Here is a 20544-nt window from a genome sequence, read left to right on the forward strand (position 1 = left end):
GATAGCTGAAGCAAAAGACAGTGATCATGTCCAAGTCTAGACTTGAGGAATACTGAAGCAGAGAGGAGTTTTCAGATAAGAGACAGATTGGAGACAAAATTGGTAGATCTTGGCAACTCACTGCATATAGGAAGTGATGGAGAAGAAAGCGTTAAGTTGACTCCTAGGGGTCTGGTTGTTCAGCCTCACAAGGTTATCTCCAGAACAAGACCAAGTTTTCTTTCATGTTTTCTTGTAAGGAAAATGTGATGGAGTATAAAAAGATTAAATAAACAGTATACAGTTGACCTTTGAACAACATGGTTCCACTTATACGTGGGTTTTTTTTAATAAATCCAGTACAGTCCTATAAATGAATTTTTTATTCCTTGTGATTTTCTAAACATTTCCTTTACTCTACCCCACTTCACTGTAAGAATACAGTATATGATGCCCATAACAGACAAAGTACGTGTTAATTGACTATTATGTTATTGTTGAGGCTTGTGGTCAACAGTAGGCTATTAGTAGCTAAGTTTTGGGGGAGTCAAAAGTTACATGTGAGTTTTCAGCTGCTTGGAGTAAGGGTAGTGGTGTCCCTAACTCCCGTGTTGTTTGATCCAACTGTGTATCTAAATGCTTGAAAAACTCCAGAAGATTCTACGAGTGAAATGGAGCGAGACTGGTGGAGGTGATGAGTTTCTTATTTCAGAACAAAAGCTGCCTGTCTGCTCTGCTTCTCTCAGCACCCCTAGGAATCTCTGCTGTAGGCATTCTTCCTTCCATAACAAAATAAATCCTACTTGTTCTGGGACATCCTCTTCCATGAGGAATCCGGTAAATTCCGAGGACATAACCATCTTTGGTCACGACATCATACTCTTCGCAAGGGTAACCCCAGTAGGAAATAATCTGGCTCTGAAAAGAGAAGAGGAAAACAGACACAACCATGATGTCACCTCTCGGTTCGTATGCCTACACTGCAGTATAGCACTTTGAATTACACAACCTACTGTTCAGCTAAGTACTGGGATAGAATGTAGCAGGAAAATCAGGATCACTTGAGAAAGATTTTAGAAGAAGGTTGCATGCAAAGGCAGGGGAAGGCAAGGTAGGGTGACCATACCTCCTGATATTATTAATGCCACCCAGGTACACTCTCAAAATGTTTGGGAAAAAAAAATGTATGGTCATGGTCAGCTACTGAGGGAAGCCATGGGGATTGTATAGGACCCCATGGCGGGTAACAAGTGAGCTATGACTAGACAACCTTAAATGGAGGTAGGAGAAAGTAGTCACCAGGCCCAGAATGAGATAGGTAGAAGGGGCCACACGGAGAAGGAGACAGCCCACCTAAGGTGACCACGTGGAGGAAACAAGGGCTCATCAACGAATCATCCGACCTCCCTCTTGTCCTTCTGATCTCCGCTTAAGATTTCAAAGGGCTGAACTGAACTGAAGTCAATGTCAAAGGAGCTTGTGGACCTAGGTCAGCTTCTTGACCAGAGGGAAAGATGCAAAGAAGAGAGAGTGAACCCAAATGAAACCTCCTGCACAGATACACAGGCATGAGGGGAAATGTTTGCTGGTCATCTTCAGCAGAAAGAGTGTAGTGTATATGTTCTGCTTTATTAATTGTTACAACGAGCCTTTGAGATGGCGTCGTACCCACTTGCAATGGAGAGAAGGGAGTGTCAGCAAGCTGCACAATCTATCTGAGATTGTACGCTAGGAAAAGAGAAAGACAAAATTAAAGCATAAGGAAGCTCAGCCCCAAAGCGCATGGCTTTACCACGGGATTACGCAGGTACCCATGCAAAGTGCACAAAAGATTTGCATATGCATTTAAAGCAGTGGTTATGAGCCTAGACTCTGGAGACAAACCACATGGCATTGAAAGCTAGCTCTTTCTCTTCTTAGCTGGGCAACTCCGGACAACTTATTTAACCCTTTTGTCCCTCAACTGTAAAATAAAAACAATACTAGTATCTCTTCACAGACTTGTTCTGAGGACTTCGCATAAAGTATCTAGAACAGTGCCTGGCACCCAGCAAGTGCCCTGGAGATGTTTATCATTCTCATTATCTTTATAGAATGATTAAGAACCCCAAAGCACCCAGACCAGGAAGGAAGAGAATGTGTGTGAATATGAGAGAAAGAGGGAAAATTCCATATGATGACATATAGTCACGGACTGTGACATCAGCCATGTAGGAGGTTAGGGGTGCCTGCTGCTTACCATGGAGAGAGGAACAACAGGAGTCACTAATTAGCCACTGTGACAGTTTCATTCTTCTTAAAGTCCTAACACAGCCTTGACATGGGTGAGGACATCACTGGTACAGAATGTGTGCAAGAGTATGGAGTAACCCACTGGAATGAAGACTATGGTGGAAACCAGTCATTTTCTTCCTTCCTTCTTTTTCTTTCTTCCTTTCCTTTCTTTTCCTTTCCTTTCCACCTTTCTTCCTTTTTCTTTTCTTTCTTCCTTTCCTTCCCTTTCTTTTCTTATTTATTTATTTATTTATTGAGAGAGAGAGAGATCACAAGTAGGCAGAGAGGCAAGCAGAGAGGCGGGGGAGGGGGCGGAAGGCAGGCTCCCTGCTGAGCAGACAGCCCGATGTGGGGCTTGATCCCAGGACCCTGGGATCATAACCTGAGCCGAAGGCAAAGGCTTTAACCCACTAAGCCACCCAGGTGCCCTCCCTTTCTTTTCTATTCTTTCCTTTCTCTCCCTTCCTTCATTCCTCTGTTTCTCCTTCCCTCCCCCCCCCTTCTTTCTTTCCTTCTTTCCTCTTCTTTTTTGACTAACACTGTTCCATTCCACTCTATTCCTTTTCACCTCTGGTATAAATGTCTGTTATAAACAACAGTTACCATGTCTGGCTTATTAAACTAAGAAAAACCCTGAAACAGCTCACAAATTAAAGAAATGACTTTAGAAAGAACTTCAGGGAGAATGCAGAGATACTCTGTGGAGGTCGTCAGTATGAACTCATGGAACTGTTCTTCAGGAAACCACCATCAGATGGTAGCTCAAACCACCAGGAAAGGGAATATCACTGCCTCAACTTGGCTCATATCTTTAAAAGTTTAGATTAGCAACTTCCAGACCTGGTTAGCCCATGCCAGGGAACAGGGGCACGAACACAGATTTAGTCAATGCAGAACTGGTTGTAGACAAGCACACCAATTAGATCTAAAATGATGATACATTAATAATTTCTTATCTTAATTTTTGTTCTTCATGAAGGACTTACAATATTCATATTAGCTTCAGGATTTGTGATACTTCCTTTCTTGTGATAGCCATATACAGGTCCAAGAAGAAGCATCCAGTATGCTGTTGCTAAAAGCTGCTGCATTTGGGGTCTGCCTAGAATAAGAGATATTAATATATTTGTCATCAGAGAGAATGCTACAAGTGAACTTTGTGTAATCCTTCTGTAATACGACTGCAGGAGAGAGTAGAAACATGATTCTAGGTTGTGCTTTAGCAAGCAATAAACTTAATATTCAAGACTAATTCCAAGAAAAATCTGAAATTATGAATCTTTAGTAAGAAAAGAAAGAAGGAAGGAAGGAAAGAAGGAAGAAAGGAAGGAAAGCATAAACATCAAATAAGTCTCCACTATACAGCTGGACAAAAGAAGGGAATGTAGAATTTGCAGAGAAAGAAATATAGTGGCCAATATATTCATGAAGCGCATTCAATATCTCAATAGTTATCAAATGAATTAATTCCTTTTTTTCTGATCATAGGAGTAAGCACTGGCACAAACTTTACAGAGAGAAATTTATTACCATGACTTACAAATTTAAAAATATTCATAATTTTCACTCAGCGATTGTTTCCAGCAGTCTATCCAAAGGAAAAATAATATACATAATAGTAAAGAAATACATATTATAAAATCACTCCTGATTATATATCTTAATATAGAGAAATTTACCAACTAAGAGATTGATAAAATAAAAATTATGGGCGAGGAAGAATGGTATTATCCAGCCATCAAGTACAATGTAAGTGTTACGCGAAATCTCTATTATATAATATTAAGGGAAAAGCAATGTGAATCGTGCACATATGTTGAGCCCAATGAAAAAAAGCAAATGACAAAGAGAGAAAAAAGACTGTCCCCTGCCAAACCCCTCATGACTGACCCTAAGACCTGACCTTGACTGCCCACTGCAGGTACCCATCCACATTCGCCCAACATTTCCCTTAAGTTCTTTTTTTACAGCCTATCTCTTAAGCCGGGGTTGGGGGGTGGGGGTGGGGCATGGGAAACCATGATAGGCACAGCACTCTATGATAGAAACCCAAAGTACACCCCTCAAGCAATAGCAATTGTCCAGCGGAAGAGCTCCGGTCGCCCAGAGCACTCCGACCCGTGTGAGCTTAAACCCGGACTCACGTCTGTGCAGAGGGACCGTGGAGTGACCCGGTTGCCTCTACCTCCTTATAACGCTAAAATGTCCACTCAAGGGGGGCACAAGCTTATTTACATAACGTGCAATGTATGTGCAGGCAAGGTTCCTCAGGGCGCATGCTCAACCTCGTCCCTGCCTCTAGTAGGTCCGACGACAAGTCTCCTGTGTTTAAATACTCATCGTCACCCTGAGGAAAAGGAACCTATCACCCTTGCTCAGGGGTCCCAGCTTTGGAAGTTATTATTCCCCGCGATCTCCTTATTTGCTGCAAATGACGTTTTCTTTGTGCGACAACACACCTGGTGTAGTTTCTCTCTGTGACTCACCAAGAAGCCAACCCACTCAGTTGCCTAAACACCAAATTTTAATTACGGTTATATCTGGATGGTGAATTATTGTCTCATTTTTCTAGACTTTCCATGTTTATAGTATTTTTTTTTAAATACTTTGTCTTAAAAAAGAAGTTACTTTTCAAATAGAAAATTCTCAGAAGGATGGGGGAGAAAAGATGATTATATTCCCCATTTGGCTTTGAAACCACTTAAGTTTAAAAGCAACAAGCAAGGAAACAATCGCAGCAATAACACAGGGGGACAATTTGCAGGATGGAGAGTCTTTGATTCAAGACACTGTGGCCCATCACCACTGCGTCCTGCCTCTCCTGTGTGTGCTGGGACCTTGGATCAGGTCATCTCTTTGTGACTAGCAGCAAAATCATGTTTCATGGAATTTTCGGTAATTTAATATAAAAGTCTACAAGCTGGGACGCCTGGGTGGCTCAGTTGGTTAAGCAGCTGCCTTCGGCTCAGGTCATGATCCCAGCGTCCTGGGATCGAGTCCCACATCGGGCTCCTTGCTCGGCAGGGAGTCTGCTTCTCCCTCTGCCTCTGCCTGCCATTCTGTCTGCCTGTGTTCACGCTCTCTCTCTCTCTGACAAAAAAAAAAAAAAAAAAAAAAAAAACTTAAAAAAAAATTATACAAGCTAACAATCTAATTCCAAAGACGTTGGTCACCTTGCTGCTTCCTCATTCCTGGCCCTCTGGTTAAAAAAAAAAAAAAAAAAAAAGGGAAAACTTCTTTATTCAAAAGAAGGAGACATTTCTGCACACCATCTCAAAGGGTTTGCTTTTTTTTCCCCCTGTCTCTCAGTATCTTCCTCCTTCCTTCCCGTCTTCCCTCCTTTTCTTTCCTTCTTTTTCCTTCTCTCTACGTCATTCTCTTTTTCCCTCCTGCCCTCCTTCCCTTCTCTGTAGCAGGAAGAATCACATCAGCATTTGGGTTTTAAAGGGCTTTTAGGGGCACCTGGGTGGCTCAGTTGGTTAAGCCTCTGACTCTTAATTTTGGCTCAGATCGTGATCTCAGATTGCTGGGATCGAGCCCCACGGCGGGCTCAGCAGAAGTCTGCTTGAGGTTTCTCTCTCCCCCTCCTCTCTCTACAATAAATTAGTAAATAAACTTTTAAAAGAAATAATGGGTTTTAAATAGGACTATTCTCTCTGAGGCCAATAAACAGAACTGAAAAGTGGAAACTGCATGAATAAATCAGATTTAGATACCCACAAAGGCTGTAATTAGGCCAAACAGGTGCTGTGGTTAATGAGAAGAGGAAAACAAACTTTGGCTCAAATGACTCACAGTGTGGAGTCTGGAATAATAAAAACACACTGTCTGGAATAAACAGGAATTATTCTGAGGATGCTGTAATATATTTATAGCAAGCACTGTTTCTGTTCACTGTTACCAGAATTCAGGCCATGAACAGGTAACACTGGGCAGGTCTACAACATGGATTTGCTGAATAAATGTGAGAATGGTAAGCAAGTAAATGTAAATTACTCGTGTTTTTAGTGGTTGTTGTCATTGCTGGCTTTAATTCTTTCAGCTGAAAATATTGCTGAAATGTACATTTCTTATCTATTTAAAAAGCAAGAAAAGAAAATCTAATTTTAACCGAGAGAGCTCAGTTGGTGTATTTTCCTTCCTGATAAATTGTTCTTAATCTTCTGAGTAGATCCTTGGTAGCCAAGATTATTAGAAGAATATGGAAATTAATCAAATTAGCAAATAAAATCAGTTTCAAAACTGGAAAATAGATTTGACAAAGCTCAACTCCTCTTCCTAACCAAAACTTGTCAGCAAAGTAGAAATAGAAATTCCTCAATTAGTTGAAAGACTCTGATGAAAAATCTTCCAACTGCAATTATAATCAACAGTAAAATACTGAATATTTTCACCTTAAGAATGAGACAAAAGGCTGGGTATGTGCTCTGATCATGTCCATTCAGCATGGTACAGCAGGTGTCATTAAATAAAATAGAGTGAAAAGAAGGGAAAAACAAAACCAAAAAGCAGAAAAAGGTGGGAAAGTAGAAGTGAAAAGGTATTTGCAAATGACATGATAGTACATTTAGAAAATCCTAATCTGCACCAAAATTACTAGATATCATGAGTACATGCAGAGAAGTATCAGAACAGAAGATCAACATAAAAATAAGCAATTATTTATTTTATGCTAACAGAAAAATGCTTATCAAACAAAAATTTTAAAATACGAGTTAAATAGCATAAAAAACAAAAATTATAAGTAACAGCTTTAACCAAAGACCAGCAAGATCTTCACACTGAAAACTGCAAAACTTAAAGAAACCTAAATGAGTGGAGAGAGATTACCTACTTTATAAATTAAAGACTCCATATCGCTAAGCTGTCAGTTCCCAAGTTGAACTATAAATGGATTAAGTTTCAGGGACAATTTGGCCAGACTTCTTAATAAAAAATGACAAGCTGATTTTATAATTTATATAGAAATATAAAGACCCTATAGTAGCCTAAGCTATTTTAAAAAAGAATAACAAAGTTGGAGGACTTACACTATACAATTTAAAGATTTACTATGGAATCACTATAGTCAAGACAATGTGATATTGGCAAAAGGATTGAGGAAGATCCATTAAAAGAATAGAGTACAAAAAAGAAAAAGAACAGAGTACACAGAAATAGACCAAATTATATGTAATCTAATAGCTTTTGACAGATGTTCTAGTGAAGTTCAATGAGAAGAGAAAAGCATTTTCAATAATTATTTCATTGGAGCTTTGATATCCAGTTGGATATCAATTTTGAAAAAAAAAAACTTGCTACATTTCTTAAACCAGACATAAGATATACTTGAGATGTATTGCAAATAAAAAAGTGAAAACTAAACTACAAAGCTCTTAGAAGAAGTCAGAAGATAACATCTTTACAAATTTGGGATAGACTAATTATAAAAGAAAAAATACTATAAATAAGTCTTTCTTAAAATATTATAAACAAGTTTTTCTTTAAATAAACTTCTGGTCATCAACAACACCATTAAGAAAATTAAAAAAGCAGATCACAGACAATATAAAAACTTTTCAATTGATACCTGGTTTATAAAGTACGTATGTGTAGGATTTTTTAAAATTTGAAAAATAATAAGTAACAAATTTAAAATTAGCAAAATACTTGGATAGTCACTTCACGAAAGGATATATAAAGAGCCAATAAACACACAAAAAAGATATTCAATATTGTTAGTCATCAGAAAAATGCCAGTTAAAACCCTCATGAGCTACTACTGCCTACTCACTACATTGGTTAACATTAAAAAGACCAGCAATAGGGGCTCCTAGGGGGTTCAGTGGTTTAAGAATCCAGCTCTTGGTTTCAGCTCTGGTCATGATCTCAGAGTCCTGGGATCGACCCCTACACTGGACTCCCCATGGGGCATGGAGCCTGCTTGGGATTCTCTCTCCTTCTCCTTCTGTCCTCCCCCTTCTGCCCTCAAATAAATAAATCTTTAAAAACAAACAAACAAAACCGATAATAGTAAGTAGTGGAGAGAAGGAGGAGCAATCAGATTGCTCATACATTGCTAAGGGGAGTTTATAATATTAAAACTGTCAAAACTGTCAATTTCTTAAAACCCTATAAGACTGCAATTCCATATTCAGGTAGTTGCTCAAAATAAAAGAAAATAAAGGTCTATATAAAAACTTGTTTACAAACTTGTTTCTTGAAGCTTCTTCAGAATAGTGAATTACTGAAAATAGCCCAAATGTCCATCAATATTAGAAGGGACACACAGTTAGATTACATTTATACAGTGCAACTCATTGACACATATGGCATAGATAAATCTCACAAATGTTTGCTGAGTGAAAGAAGCCAAACAAAAAAGAATGCTTACTTGATAATTCTTTCTCTATGAAGACTAAGAACAGGTAAAATGAGGGGCTCCTGGCTTGTTCAGTCGGTGGAGCATATGACTCTCAATGCCAGGGCTGTGAGTTCGAGCCCTGCGTTAGGTGTAAAGATGACTTAAAAACAAAATCTAAGGGGAAAACAAGAACAGGTAAAATAAATGTGTTGGAATAGAAAAAATAATAGTGTTTGGTGGTGGCATTGATTGGAAAGGTACAAGAGCTTCTGAGTGATGACAGTGCTCTATATCTTGACCAGGATGATTGTCAAGACTCACCAAACTGCACACTTAAGATTTGTGCATTTTTATTGTATGTAATTACAACTCGATTAAAAAAACTGGAAACTATGTTGCAAAGCAGGTGTTCTCAATGATTACTAGTTCTGGAGTAAATTAGTGCAAGTCAGTTGGTAAACAATATTGCTACATTTACCAGGACTTCTTCATACTATTCTTATCTTATGTCCCAGAGGTTCCACTCAATAAATAGATACTAAGAGAATATATCTTTCACTTTGAAGGTGGGGCTCTGGGGGCATCTTTTTTACAAAGTTTTTTTCAGGCTTGTTATTTTAAATAAATGAAGTAAGAACAGATGTTCAATTGAAAAGGGCTGCTTAAATAAAATATAATATGTTAGATGATTAATTAAATATTGTAGAGAAAAACCATGAAAATGTTCATGAAAACTATGTAAAAACATGAAGACACACTTAGGAGATTACATTAAGTGAGGAAAAAATTGTCAGGAGGAAGAACTGTACATATCAGTGGTCTTCACTCCAGGGTATGCGATGACTTTCCAAGAAATATGAAGGCATGTAAATAGTTTTATTTTTTAATTTTTTTACGATTTTATTTATTTATTTGACAGACAGAGATCACAAGCAGGCTGAGAGGCAGGCAGAGAGAGAGGAGGAATCAGGCTCCCCATTGAGTAGAGAGCCCGATGCAGGGCTTGATCCCAGGACCCTGGGATCATGACCTGAGCCAAAGGCAGAGGCTTTAACCCACTGAGCCACCCAGGTGCCCCAACATGTAAATAGTTAAAAAATAAAAATCAGATTATAGATCTTTGACTCCTGTATATTCTTTCCTAAAGCTGATATGATCTGAGAATTTCTGACTTCAAGCTGGTTTGCCTTTTTGAACTCCACAAAGGGAAGGTCTACCTGTCCCATCTTCTGAATCCTAGGACCGCAAATCGTACAGAGGAACACTTGACAATATCAACACTGGTACTGGCAAAAGCATTGCTGATAAAGTAGCAATCTTTTTCCAAGGGCAAGTTACCTCTGCAAATGTGTTGGTTTTTAGTTCTTTGTTTTCAAAAAATTGGAAAAAAATCTACTTGACTTGTCAGGAGGTCAATCATTAAAAATAATTTTTGTGGATGTATTACCATCTGATTTGTGACAGAGAGCTTCAGAAAGAATTCGAGGAACTGAATAACACTATATAAACATGGTTTTTCAGCACTTACATCTGTTGAATAAATGGAAAACAATTGATGCTGAATTTTGTTTCATCTGTTAATCAATAATCATCCTCAGTGGGTGTATGGATTAAAAAGTGAAATTCCATTCATGTCGTTAAGAGATTCATTCTTAGGGGTGCCTGGGACCAAGGCCCACATCAGACTCTCTGCTCAGCAGGGAGCCTGCTTCCTCCTCTCTCTCTCTTTGCCTGCCTCTCTGCCTACTTGTGATCTCTGTCTGTCAAATAAATAAATAAAATCTTGAAAAAAAAAAGAGATGCATTCCTAATAAAATTTGGTTTTAATGCTTAATAATTATTCATTAAACCTTTAATATATTTATGATCCTTTCATTATATGCTAATGAAAGTTACAATGGCAAGTCATTAAAAAGTTAAAAGAAAATGCAACTTTATGATCAGAAAATAAAAACAATTCTAATTTCAACACATATCCACTGTTTCAGCTGCAAGGAAGCACCAATTGATGAATAAAAGACTTTTTAAGCATACAAATACATTTGGATATGCATTTATAGAAATATATAAAGCACCTGAAATATATAAAGCACCTGTGGAATGGGAATACGAATTCAAGGAACAAACAAAAGATATAATTTTTTAATCCATTAAACAAGAGATTTTTTTCCAAAGGATGATATTAGGTTTCAAATCACATTCTATTGGATATATTTTTAAAATTGTGTAATAATTTCAATTTAAACTGTCTACAATATACCTTAAGGTGCATCCCTTGCAATCATTTAAAATTATGATAGGGGCACCTGGGTGGCTCAGTGGGTTAAGCCTCTACTTTCGGCTCAGGTTATGATCTCGAGGTCCTGGGATCGAGCCCCTCATCGGGCTCTCTGCTCAGCGGGGAGCCTGCTTCCCTCTCTCTCCCTGCCAGCCTCTCTGTCTACTTGTGATCTCTGTCTCTCTGTCAAACAAATAAATAAAAAAAATCTTTAAAAAATAATTAAAATTATGATAAAAACAATTTTATGTCAACCTAAAAGTTTGTACATATTTGTGGAGTCTTGCACAATTTGGGACGATAGAGGCAAAAACAATTTTTAATCAAATTACAGATATATTTTTAAATATATACTTTCAAAAGATCTCAAAAAAATAAACCAAAAAGTATGGTCTTCAAAAAGACTGGAAGGATTATTCCAAAATGATAATGATTATGTTTGGATTCTAGGAATAAACACTTCACCTCTTTTGCTACTTATTGGTTATACATTTTTCCTTGATGACTTTATTATGTTGAATTACTCTTATAATATAAATATACTTAAGACATTTAGAAATAATTAGGTATAAATTTAAACCCAATGACCTCTGCGAAATGCCCTAGTGATGTGGGAGACAAATGCAGAAGAAAAATGACTAAATTTCCTTACTACTTACAGCCCTTTGTCAAGTCCTTGAAACAGGCAGAGAGGCATTCCTCTAAGGGACTCACCTGCCTGGCCAACAGGCAATCTTAGCCTTGACCCCCAGGATCCTGCAAGTCTACCTTAATATATGAAAATTCCTTCAGAAACTTCCTTTATCTCTACCCCCAGGATACATGTTGACAATCATCTCTCAAGTATATGACCCACCATACATCTGAAGGGTCTCATGGAGTAAGGGACAGGTGGGGCTAGGTAGGGAGAGGTAGGAAGGGGGCTGCAGGGTCAGGCTCACAGAAATCCCAGAAATGCTGAGGTGTAACAAAACCAGACCACCCTGCCCTGAGCCTCAGAGGTGGGGTCTTTTTGTGGCAGTCACACTGTGACCAGACCCCAAAGAAGTAAGCCCTTAAACATGCTATCACCAGCTCTCACTCAAAACGAGACATTACAACAATGATAAGGGCACAAGCTCCCGGGTCAGTTCCAAAGAAAAGATTGTGGATGGAGGCCCACATTGGCAACCCAGTGAGGGACCCCTCTCACTCCTGAGAGCTTTTTCTATGTCCTTGCCTAATAGAACTCTATTTTGTCCATGAGATTTCATTCTCCGACCCAGTGAGACAAGAGCCTCACTCTCCTGCTTCACTGGAAGTCTTCTGAGGGGGCAAAGCTGACACGTTTTAGTATTTCTGTTTTGTAATAACCATATCAGCAGCTCCCTATCCCCCCTCACTTTTTGTTGTTTACAGGATTTGGGGCAGTGATGCCAATGACTGTGTTGGCCGGAAGACTGTTGTCTGTCAGTGAAGATGTTTTGGTGTTTGCCACACTTTCCCTTTTTATCCAACATATTCTATCCAAAACCAATGGGGCGTTTACAAAAATTTAAATTCTGTCTCGTCCTTTCCCCAGCATCCTCCAGAAAGCTCTGATATTCTTATCTCTTACCAAAGAAGTGTGACTCACAAGGCTACATCACTATTTAGCAACCGGGTGAATCAGAATCTGGATCCAATCTGGTTCTCTGTTTCCTGAAGTCCTCCACCCAGAGTGAAAGAGGGAATGGGGAAGAGTGAGGACATTATTATCAACAAGTGAATGGGAGGAAATCATTACGCAACAGGACATCCAGCCCTGCAAATCTGGGATGTGAGGATTTAGCACTTCGTGTCAAAGGAAGAGGACTCCTGAAGCTTTGACAGGATCTACAAATGGGGGTGAGAGGCTAATAGCTCTGGGCATCAAGGCTAGGGGAATTCCAACAGAAAAGACTTTCATCCATTCATCTGTTGAAGGGCCTGGTGGTGGGTGTTATGGAGGGCACGTAACACAGGGAGCACGGGGTGTGGTGCCTAAACAATGGATCTTGGAACACTGAAAAAATTAAATTAAATTAAAAAAAAGACTTTCAGGCTGTATGGGGAATAAAATGCTCACGAGGAAAAGGAAAAAGAGCAGACACTAGAGGGCATTGCATTTTCACGTCTCTTCTACTACGTTGAGGACAAAGCCCTTGAACTCTGGAAAACCGTTGCATCAAAATTTATAAAAACTAAGATAACAAAGGAGGAGCTATGGAAGAGATAATTCTTTTATGAAGTAAAGGAGACATAGAATAGGTCAGTGAAGAAACATTAAAGCTGGTTGTGTTAAAGTGACTCCTTTGACGCCATTTTCCTATCCCCCAGTTAGCTCCACAGGGTGTCATATTTCTGGTCTGAAGTGTTAAGTGGGCTCAGGGGATTCTATATTTGAACAACTGTCTTTTTCCAAACATGAAAGTCTGGTAACAACTTTCTTGTTTCTGAAAACAGAGAATAAAAGATAGGGATATTGTAAAAGCAAGAAAATAAACCTTTGGCTTTGACGTGTGGACTGAAAGGACCATCATTTCATCTCTGATTCCCAGGGGGCTTCACACAGGTCTGCAATTATGAGGGCTGGAGGAGCACTGGACTCTTATATCCGCATTCATAGGAACCACTTTTTCACTCCTTGCCCAGTGAGGCTACTCATTACAAAGCAACAGAAAGGGAGAATGACACGTCCTTAGATATTGTTGGAAGAATGTTCATAATTTCCATAAGTAAGAATGTCACTTAGTACAGCAACGCCAGCCAGTCACTTGGCCCCACATTTTCCCACAGGTGACCCTGCTTTTAAGAAGGAATATTCATGTTCAAGGCCATTGGAAGGAGACAATAAAAGACTTTTTGAAAATTCCAAAAAATTTTGAAAGCATTATCCAAGCATTCTTTCCCAAACCCCTAGATGCACAATCCAAAAGAATGGTCTCTTAAATCCATGAAATCTGCCACTTGCCTTTTCCAGCTGTGGACTTACATTACCTCCTCTTGAGGAGACTCAAGTATAGATACATCTCCTATCCACATGCTACAGCTTTCTGAAACTCATTGTGATATTCTCTCAGGAAAACTCTGCATCCTGTCTTCTCGGTGGTCCCATTATACCTGCATTACCTCTTGCTTCATGAGGTAGAAACAAATACAACATTCCTCACCAACACATGATGTTTCTGTGCCTCCAACTATCTCCCAAGTCTCACTGAAATACCAGGACTCAGGCTCTGCAAACAGATCAGTAGTCATTACCCACCTGATCCCTGAAGTCTCTGGGACAAGGGGGTCTGCTGTCGTCAAGCTCTGGGAGCTTCAGATGGATTCCAGCTCCTTCCAGAAGCAGTTGCCAGGAGAACATGCTCTGTTCCAGCCAGCCAGGGAGATGTCGCAACCAGAAACTTCTCAACTCGAGGCAGATTAATCATGGCTTTAAATATGACAGAGGCCGCCCAGGCAACCTTGTCAGGTGAGTTCTTAGTTGGGCAGAAAAAAGAAGTATGAATGGACTAAAACCTTGCTCCTGCCAAGCCGGTCCCCAGGTTCTGTGCCTCAAGGGTCAGATGGATTGGAAACTTCTCAGCGGAACACAGACTCTCCATCCAGAAAATAATTCCACCCAAGGATGGATGCCATGACCAGTCATACAAGCATCTTCATAAAATGCCTCATCCCTCACCCACCCGCCCCGCACCATTAGTTGCAACACCTGTGGTGTTATTCATTCCCAATTCCTGCCTTGACTTTCCCAAATTTTCTCTACCTTCTTATGTAAATTGAGTATTAGAACAGGCAGGAATCAGAGAAAGTATATCCAAGTCTTTCAACGGAAGCCTAGAAACACTGCGTCTCATTCAAGGTCTCCAGCCAGCTAACGGCAGAAGCAGGGGCTTTTGCTCTCTCCAACCAGTGTCTTTCCTACTGGATGAGGAGCTCCTGAGTCTGCACTGGAAGGTAGGGGGGCTGCAGGGGTGTGGGATGTAACCTGCAGGGAGTGTTAGACCTATGTGGAGTCCTGCTTTCTGTTTTCACAACTGGGAGGCTGCAGATCCAATCTGACGACACTAATCCAAGCAAACTTCTAAAATGATGCAAACACTAACATCTGACATGCTTGAAAGTCATCTGAAGAACAATGAAGTCTTCCTGAATTAGCTCCTGAGTTTTCCCCATTGGTTCTGGCATCTCTGTGGCCACTCAGAGCACAGGACATGGTTGCAAAGTCACAACATGACTTGTGGGGTTGCTCAGTAGGTTAAGCAGCCCACTCTTGATTTCAGCTCGGGTTGGGATCTCAGGGTCGTGAGATCGAGTCCTGAGTCAGACTCTGTGCTCAATGGGGCATCTGATGAGGAGTTTCTCTTTCCTTCTGCCTCTCCCCAACTCTTGTGCTCTCTTTCAAACAATTAAATAAATCTTCAGAAAAACAAAAAAAACAAAAACAAAACCCACACAAAAGGAGAACTTGCAGTGTCGTGGGGTCAGTCAGGAAGGACTATGTGGCATGAAGTTGATTTTAGCACCAACAAGTCTCTTTGGATTGTGTCTGTGAGTAATAAGATTGTACTCGATTTGATTAAGAATTGTATCAGCATTGGTTTTGCTCCTGTCCTGTAATAGTTTTGGCAGTTAATTAAAATGTTTTAGAGATTGACTTGTTTTATTAGAAAAATTTTATATCTCTATGTTCTACATAGGCAGTTCCACTTACAAAGTAATGTGTTTTACCAGCCCGCCGTTTTGAGTCTTGAGAAGAAAAACGAAGCCCACCGGAAAGATGGTTCATGTGTTGGCAATATAGAAACATCTGGAATCTAGTCCATGCTAGAAAATTAAATACTCTGAGGCAAAAAGAAATGGAAAGGTGAAGTTTTCAAGTATTGCATTCAAGTATTTTAATTTAGAATTGAAGTTTTCAATGACTGCATTATTAAACTACTTTACCCAGAGTTTTCTGCAGGGCACCCTTTACCCGAAGAAAATCCAAATCATTGTTGTTTGGGGACTTACAGTGAGTGAGTTATTCACCCATATAAGGGCCTTTTGTGGTTTTGTTTGTTCTTATTTAACTTTGATCTTTGTCTCTGATCCCTACTCCCACATGCCTGACCTCCTTTCTACCATAACCTGTCACTGTAGCATATCATTGTAAAGAATACAGTATATTACCCTTCCATATGATATTTTGTATTAAATCTCATTCTATTTCTTACTTTTCTCTATGCTATTCTTATGAACAGGACTGATGGCCTAACAGAGGAGAGCCAGTGCAAAGCGACAACACAGGATGCCGTGCTGAAAAGCAATGAAGAATTTCCAAGATGTAGGCAGCCGAGGAGTAAACAGTGAGAGAACATTCAGAGCACAGGGCCCTACGCTTTGCATATGTGACATAACTATCAAGTCAGCCCTGCTTGTGAGAACACAGCATGTTCCTGTCTGTACATTGGTTTGTTTTTAATTACCGTCCCACAGAATTCCGCAGTATCTGTGTGGGTTTTTTTTTTTTTAAGATTTTATGTATTTATTTGACAGAAAGATAGAGAGCATAAGTAGGCAGAGAGACAGGCAGAGGGAGAGGGAGAAGTAGGCCTCCTACTGAGCTGGGACCCCCCGATGCAGTGCTCGATCCCAGGACCTCGGGATCATGACTTGAGCCAAAAGCAGGTGCTTAACCAACTGAGCCACCCAAGTGTCCCTGCGATATCTCTTTTTTAAGTATCCTGTTTCCCCTGAGTCAGACATACAATTTTATTTCTGCAAAATTCTCAGTTAAGAACATTAGCATTTACACTCCCTGTTATCAAATGTGTAAGAATTTCTTTGAGATCTATTCCTAGAAGTTAGAGCTTTTGGTCACACGTCATACTGTTTGCTCAATTTTCCTTTATGCTGCCAAACTGTTCTAGAATAGGCTGTGGGCTCCCATTCACAGTGCTGAAAGGACTCATGTATTTCTCTACCTCTTTTGCTAGTTGTGCCGATGTAAACCTCTCTGTCAATCTGTCATTTCTCTATTCCTTTCATCTATGACTTGACTCAGTGAACAGAAGTCCAACTCTGTTTACATATTTACTTTTACATGCATATCAGTGCTTTCTTTAAGCTTATTCCCCAACCCCTAGATCACCAAGGCACAGGACAAGATGCTTTCCCTCTGTTTGGGGGTAGGGCCCATCTTACTCTGCTGCTTCTTCTTCTGGCCTTCTGTTGGAGGAGTATGTGCTCTTTTAGGAACACTTCCTTCCTCTTTCATCATGATTTCTAAAAGCTCCAGGGCATTAGGACAGAGCAAGGGAAAGAAGAGGGTAATCCCTGCCTGACTCCTGCTATAGGCTCAACCTCGTAGTCTATGTGTGTGTGTGTGTGTGTGTGTGTGTGTGTGTGTGTGTGTGTGTGAGTCTATCTAGCAACCGTGCTCCAGGGGCTGGGGGCGAGGGAAGTCTTAAAGGGATTGCAACATTCACAGTGGATGGGAACTGGGTCCCCAGTCTGAGCCCATTTTAAAATCTGGGCCTTCAGAGGGTTTTGAGTGAAAGGAAAATACTCTGTATTGTACTATCCAGGTAGTATCCTGGATGCAAGTCATTACACGTTTGCTGAAACTAGTAGAATTCACAACAGTTTACAAGACTGAACCCTAAAATAAACTGTGGACTTGTGGTGATGACCATGTGTCAAAGTAGGTTCATTGGTTCTAAATGGACCGCTCTGGTCAGGGAATCATGATGATGGGGAGGCTACCTACGCACCTGTGGAGACAGGTGATAAATGGGAAATCTCGGTACCTTCCTCTCCATTTTGCTGTAAACCTAAAACTGAGCTAAAAACGTTGTCTTCAAAATAAAATAAAAATCTGTGCCTTGGGGCACCTGGGTGGCTCAGTGGGTTAAGCCTCTGCCTTCAGCTCGGGTCATGATTCCGGGATCCTGGGATTGAGCCCCACAACGGGCTCTTTGCTCAGCAGGGAGCCTGCTTCCCCCTCTCTCTGCCTGCCTCTCTGCCTGCTTGTGATCTCTCTTTAAAAGAAAAAAAAAATAAAATAAATAAAAATCTGTGCCATTAAGCTGGAGCCAGGGATCTGGCATTGTTTCATCAATGAGATTCTACGCCTTGGTGTGTGCATGATGTTGTACTGCCTTGCATTGTTTTGGTTTATTGTCTTGGTGTACTCTTCCCTGGGGCAGTATTGTTGTGGGTTGGTAGGGACCTAAAGTACCTGTGAGATTCAAGATTTTTATTTTAGGGGATGTCATCCTCCAGAGGTGTGTGCTGAAGCCCTTTTGTATGTGCCTGTGTGTGTAGGCACCTGCTGTCTTGTGGGCCAGAGTGTGCTGGAGATTATGAGTCACAGGGAAACAAGGCACATGGACAAAATAAACATCAAAACTCACTCCCTCTCCTGATGACTGCAGTAATTCATTAAGGCCTGTGGATTTTCCCAGGGAGGGGGGTGTTAAATTTGAAAAGACTAAAGAACTTATAGTATTTTGTTGAATCTAAGATGTCCTCATTCGTAAGTTGTAACTTTCATTATATCATGTACTTCTAGGAAAGAAACAAAACATCAGCCATACTCATAAGACATCAATTGTAAGAAACATTCTGAGTACCGAGATACGAAAATGTAAAAAAAAAAAAAAAAAGGCGTTTTGAAATCCATGAAATGTAGATTATAATTCAGCCACACTGAGTTAAATCACAAGGCTTAGACCATAAGATCTTTGTAAGAATTTGCTTCACAATTCAGATATATCTATGGGTTGAAATACTTGCATGTTTTGATATATCATGAAGTAAAATCAACCAGGATTCTGCAAGCCCCAAAGATCGCTTTCTAAAATTTCATAGGGGCCTTAAAAGGCCATAGCTACTGGAAATAGGATACTGAGACCAAGCCTTTAACTCAAATTGTCACCTAAACCCTGTTCAGTAGATATTATAATGTTCATTTTACAGGTGAGAAAACAATTCCTAGAAGTTATAAATACTTAGAGAACTAGCTGGGTGTGGGGAGGACAAATAAGACTCTCCAAAACATTTAATTCCTAACACCAAATGCCTGAATTGCCCTTTTATATAGATATTTGATCTTTTATTACAGGTCTCATAGTCAAAATGGTCATTTGTAGACAGTCCATATATTTGAAATACAGAAAAAGGTATCATTCAGCCCAAATGGGGTTTCTAAGTCAATGTTTAACTACGTTTGTGTTATTATCCAATAAGCTGTATATACAGACAGGATCAAGTCTGTCCATTTTATAAAATGGAAGAGGCAAAAAGAGAAGAGAATTCCTCTTCCACTCAAAATATTTTATCTGCGGACTAATTGTCTCTGGTGCCTATCTTTACAAGCAACTTGAGAATTCATATTTTTAAAGAAGGCCAGCATTACTCTAATACCAAAGCCAGAAAAGGACATTACCAGAAAAGAAAACTATAAGCCAATATTCTAGATGGATATAGATGCACATATTCTCAACAAAGTATTAGCAAACTGAATGCAGCAGCACATTAAAAGGAATTTATCCCTGAGATGCAGGGTTGTTCAATATACACAAATTAATCAACATGATAATACCATATTAACCTATGGTCATATCAGTATATGCAGTAAAAACCTCTGACAAAATTCAACATCCATTCACAATAAAAACACTTAGCGAAATAGGAACAGAAGGAACATATGTCAACATAATAAAGCCGATATACGACAGGCCCATGGAAACACCATACTTAATGGAAAAAGGTTGAAAGCTTTTCCTCTAAGATCACAAAAAAGACAAGGATGCCTTCTTTCCCCACTTCTATTCAACACAGTACTAGAATCAGATAAGAAAAAGAATTAAAAGGCATTGGAATTGAAAAGGAAGAAGTATAGTTGTTTGTATTCACAGTTGACATGTTTTTAATATATACAATCATAGACTCAACCAAAAGGCTGTTAGATCTAATCAACAAATTCAGCGAAGTTGCAGGATACAAAACTAACATACAAAAATAAATAGCATTTCTGTTCATTGACAATGAATTCTCTGAAAAATAAATGAATAAAAATAAAATCAACGCCCTTTACAATAACATCAAAAACAGTAAAATACTTAGGTATCAATCTAACCAAAAAATTAAAAGATCTCAATTCTGAAAGCTGTAAGGCAATGCTAAAATAAATCAAAAAAGACACAAATATATGGAAAAGTAGCCCATGTTCAGGGATTGGAAGAAATAATATTGTTAGAATGTCAATACTGGCAAAAGCTATCAATAGGTTTAATGCAATCCCTATCCAGATTCCATGGTTTTTTTAGAAGTAGAAAAAAACAATCTTAAAATTTATATGGAACCATAAAAGATCCTAAATAGCCAAAGCTATCCTAAGCTATTTTAAGAAGGAAAGATAAATCACGCCATTTACATGGGAGGACCTTGAAGACATTATGCTCAGTGAAATAAGTCAGATGGAGAAAAGCAAATACTATATGATCTTACTTATGTGTGGAATCTAAGGGGAAAAAAACAGGCTCATAGGAAAAATGATCAGATTTGGGGTTAGCAGAGACTGGGAGGTGGGGCAGAGGGAATTGAGAGAAGGTGATCCAATGATAACTTCCACTTCAAATAAATAAACACAGGGATATAATGTATAGTATGATGACTGTAG

The 20544-nt window shown here is 39.4% G+C and overlaps 1 protein-coding gene across 3 annotated transcripts in view; it reads right to left on the bottom strand.

Annotated features, from left to right (window-relative positions):
* LIPK (lipase family member K) overlaps positions 1-15157 on the bottom strand; it is a 33922-nt gene extending 18765 nt beyond the window's left edge. The window contains exons 1-3 of one of the 3 annotated variants that reach the window (XM_032313377.1): positions 14140-15157; positions 3240-3355; positions 783-897 (exon numbers count right to left, since the gene is read on the bottom strand). In XM_032313377.1, the coding sequence (XP_032169268.1) occupies positions 783-897; positions 3240-3344 (220 nt within the window). In that variant the 5' untranslated portion in view covers positions 3345-3355; positions 14140-15157. Of the gene's footprint in view, positions 1-782; positions 898-3239; positions 3356-4397; positions 4429-8626; positions 8728-14139 lie in introns of those variants that run through there. The other 2 variants (XM_032313378.1, XM_032313379.1) reach the window with 2 other exon arrangements.
* Positions 15158-20544: the final 5387 nt, after the last annotated feature.

The sequence above is a fragment of the Mustela erminea genome, chromosome 14, assembly GCF_009829155.1.
Source record: "Mustela erminea isolate mMusErm1 chromosome 14, mMusErm1.Pri, whole genome shotgun sequence".
Taxonomy (NCBI): domain Eukaryota; kingdom Metazoa; phylum Chordata; class Mammalia; order Carnivora; family Mustelidae; genus Mustela; species Mustela erminea.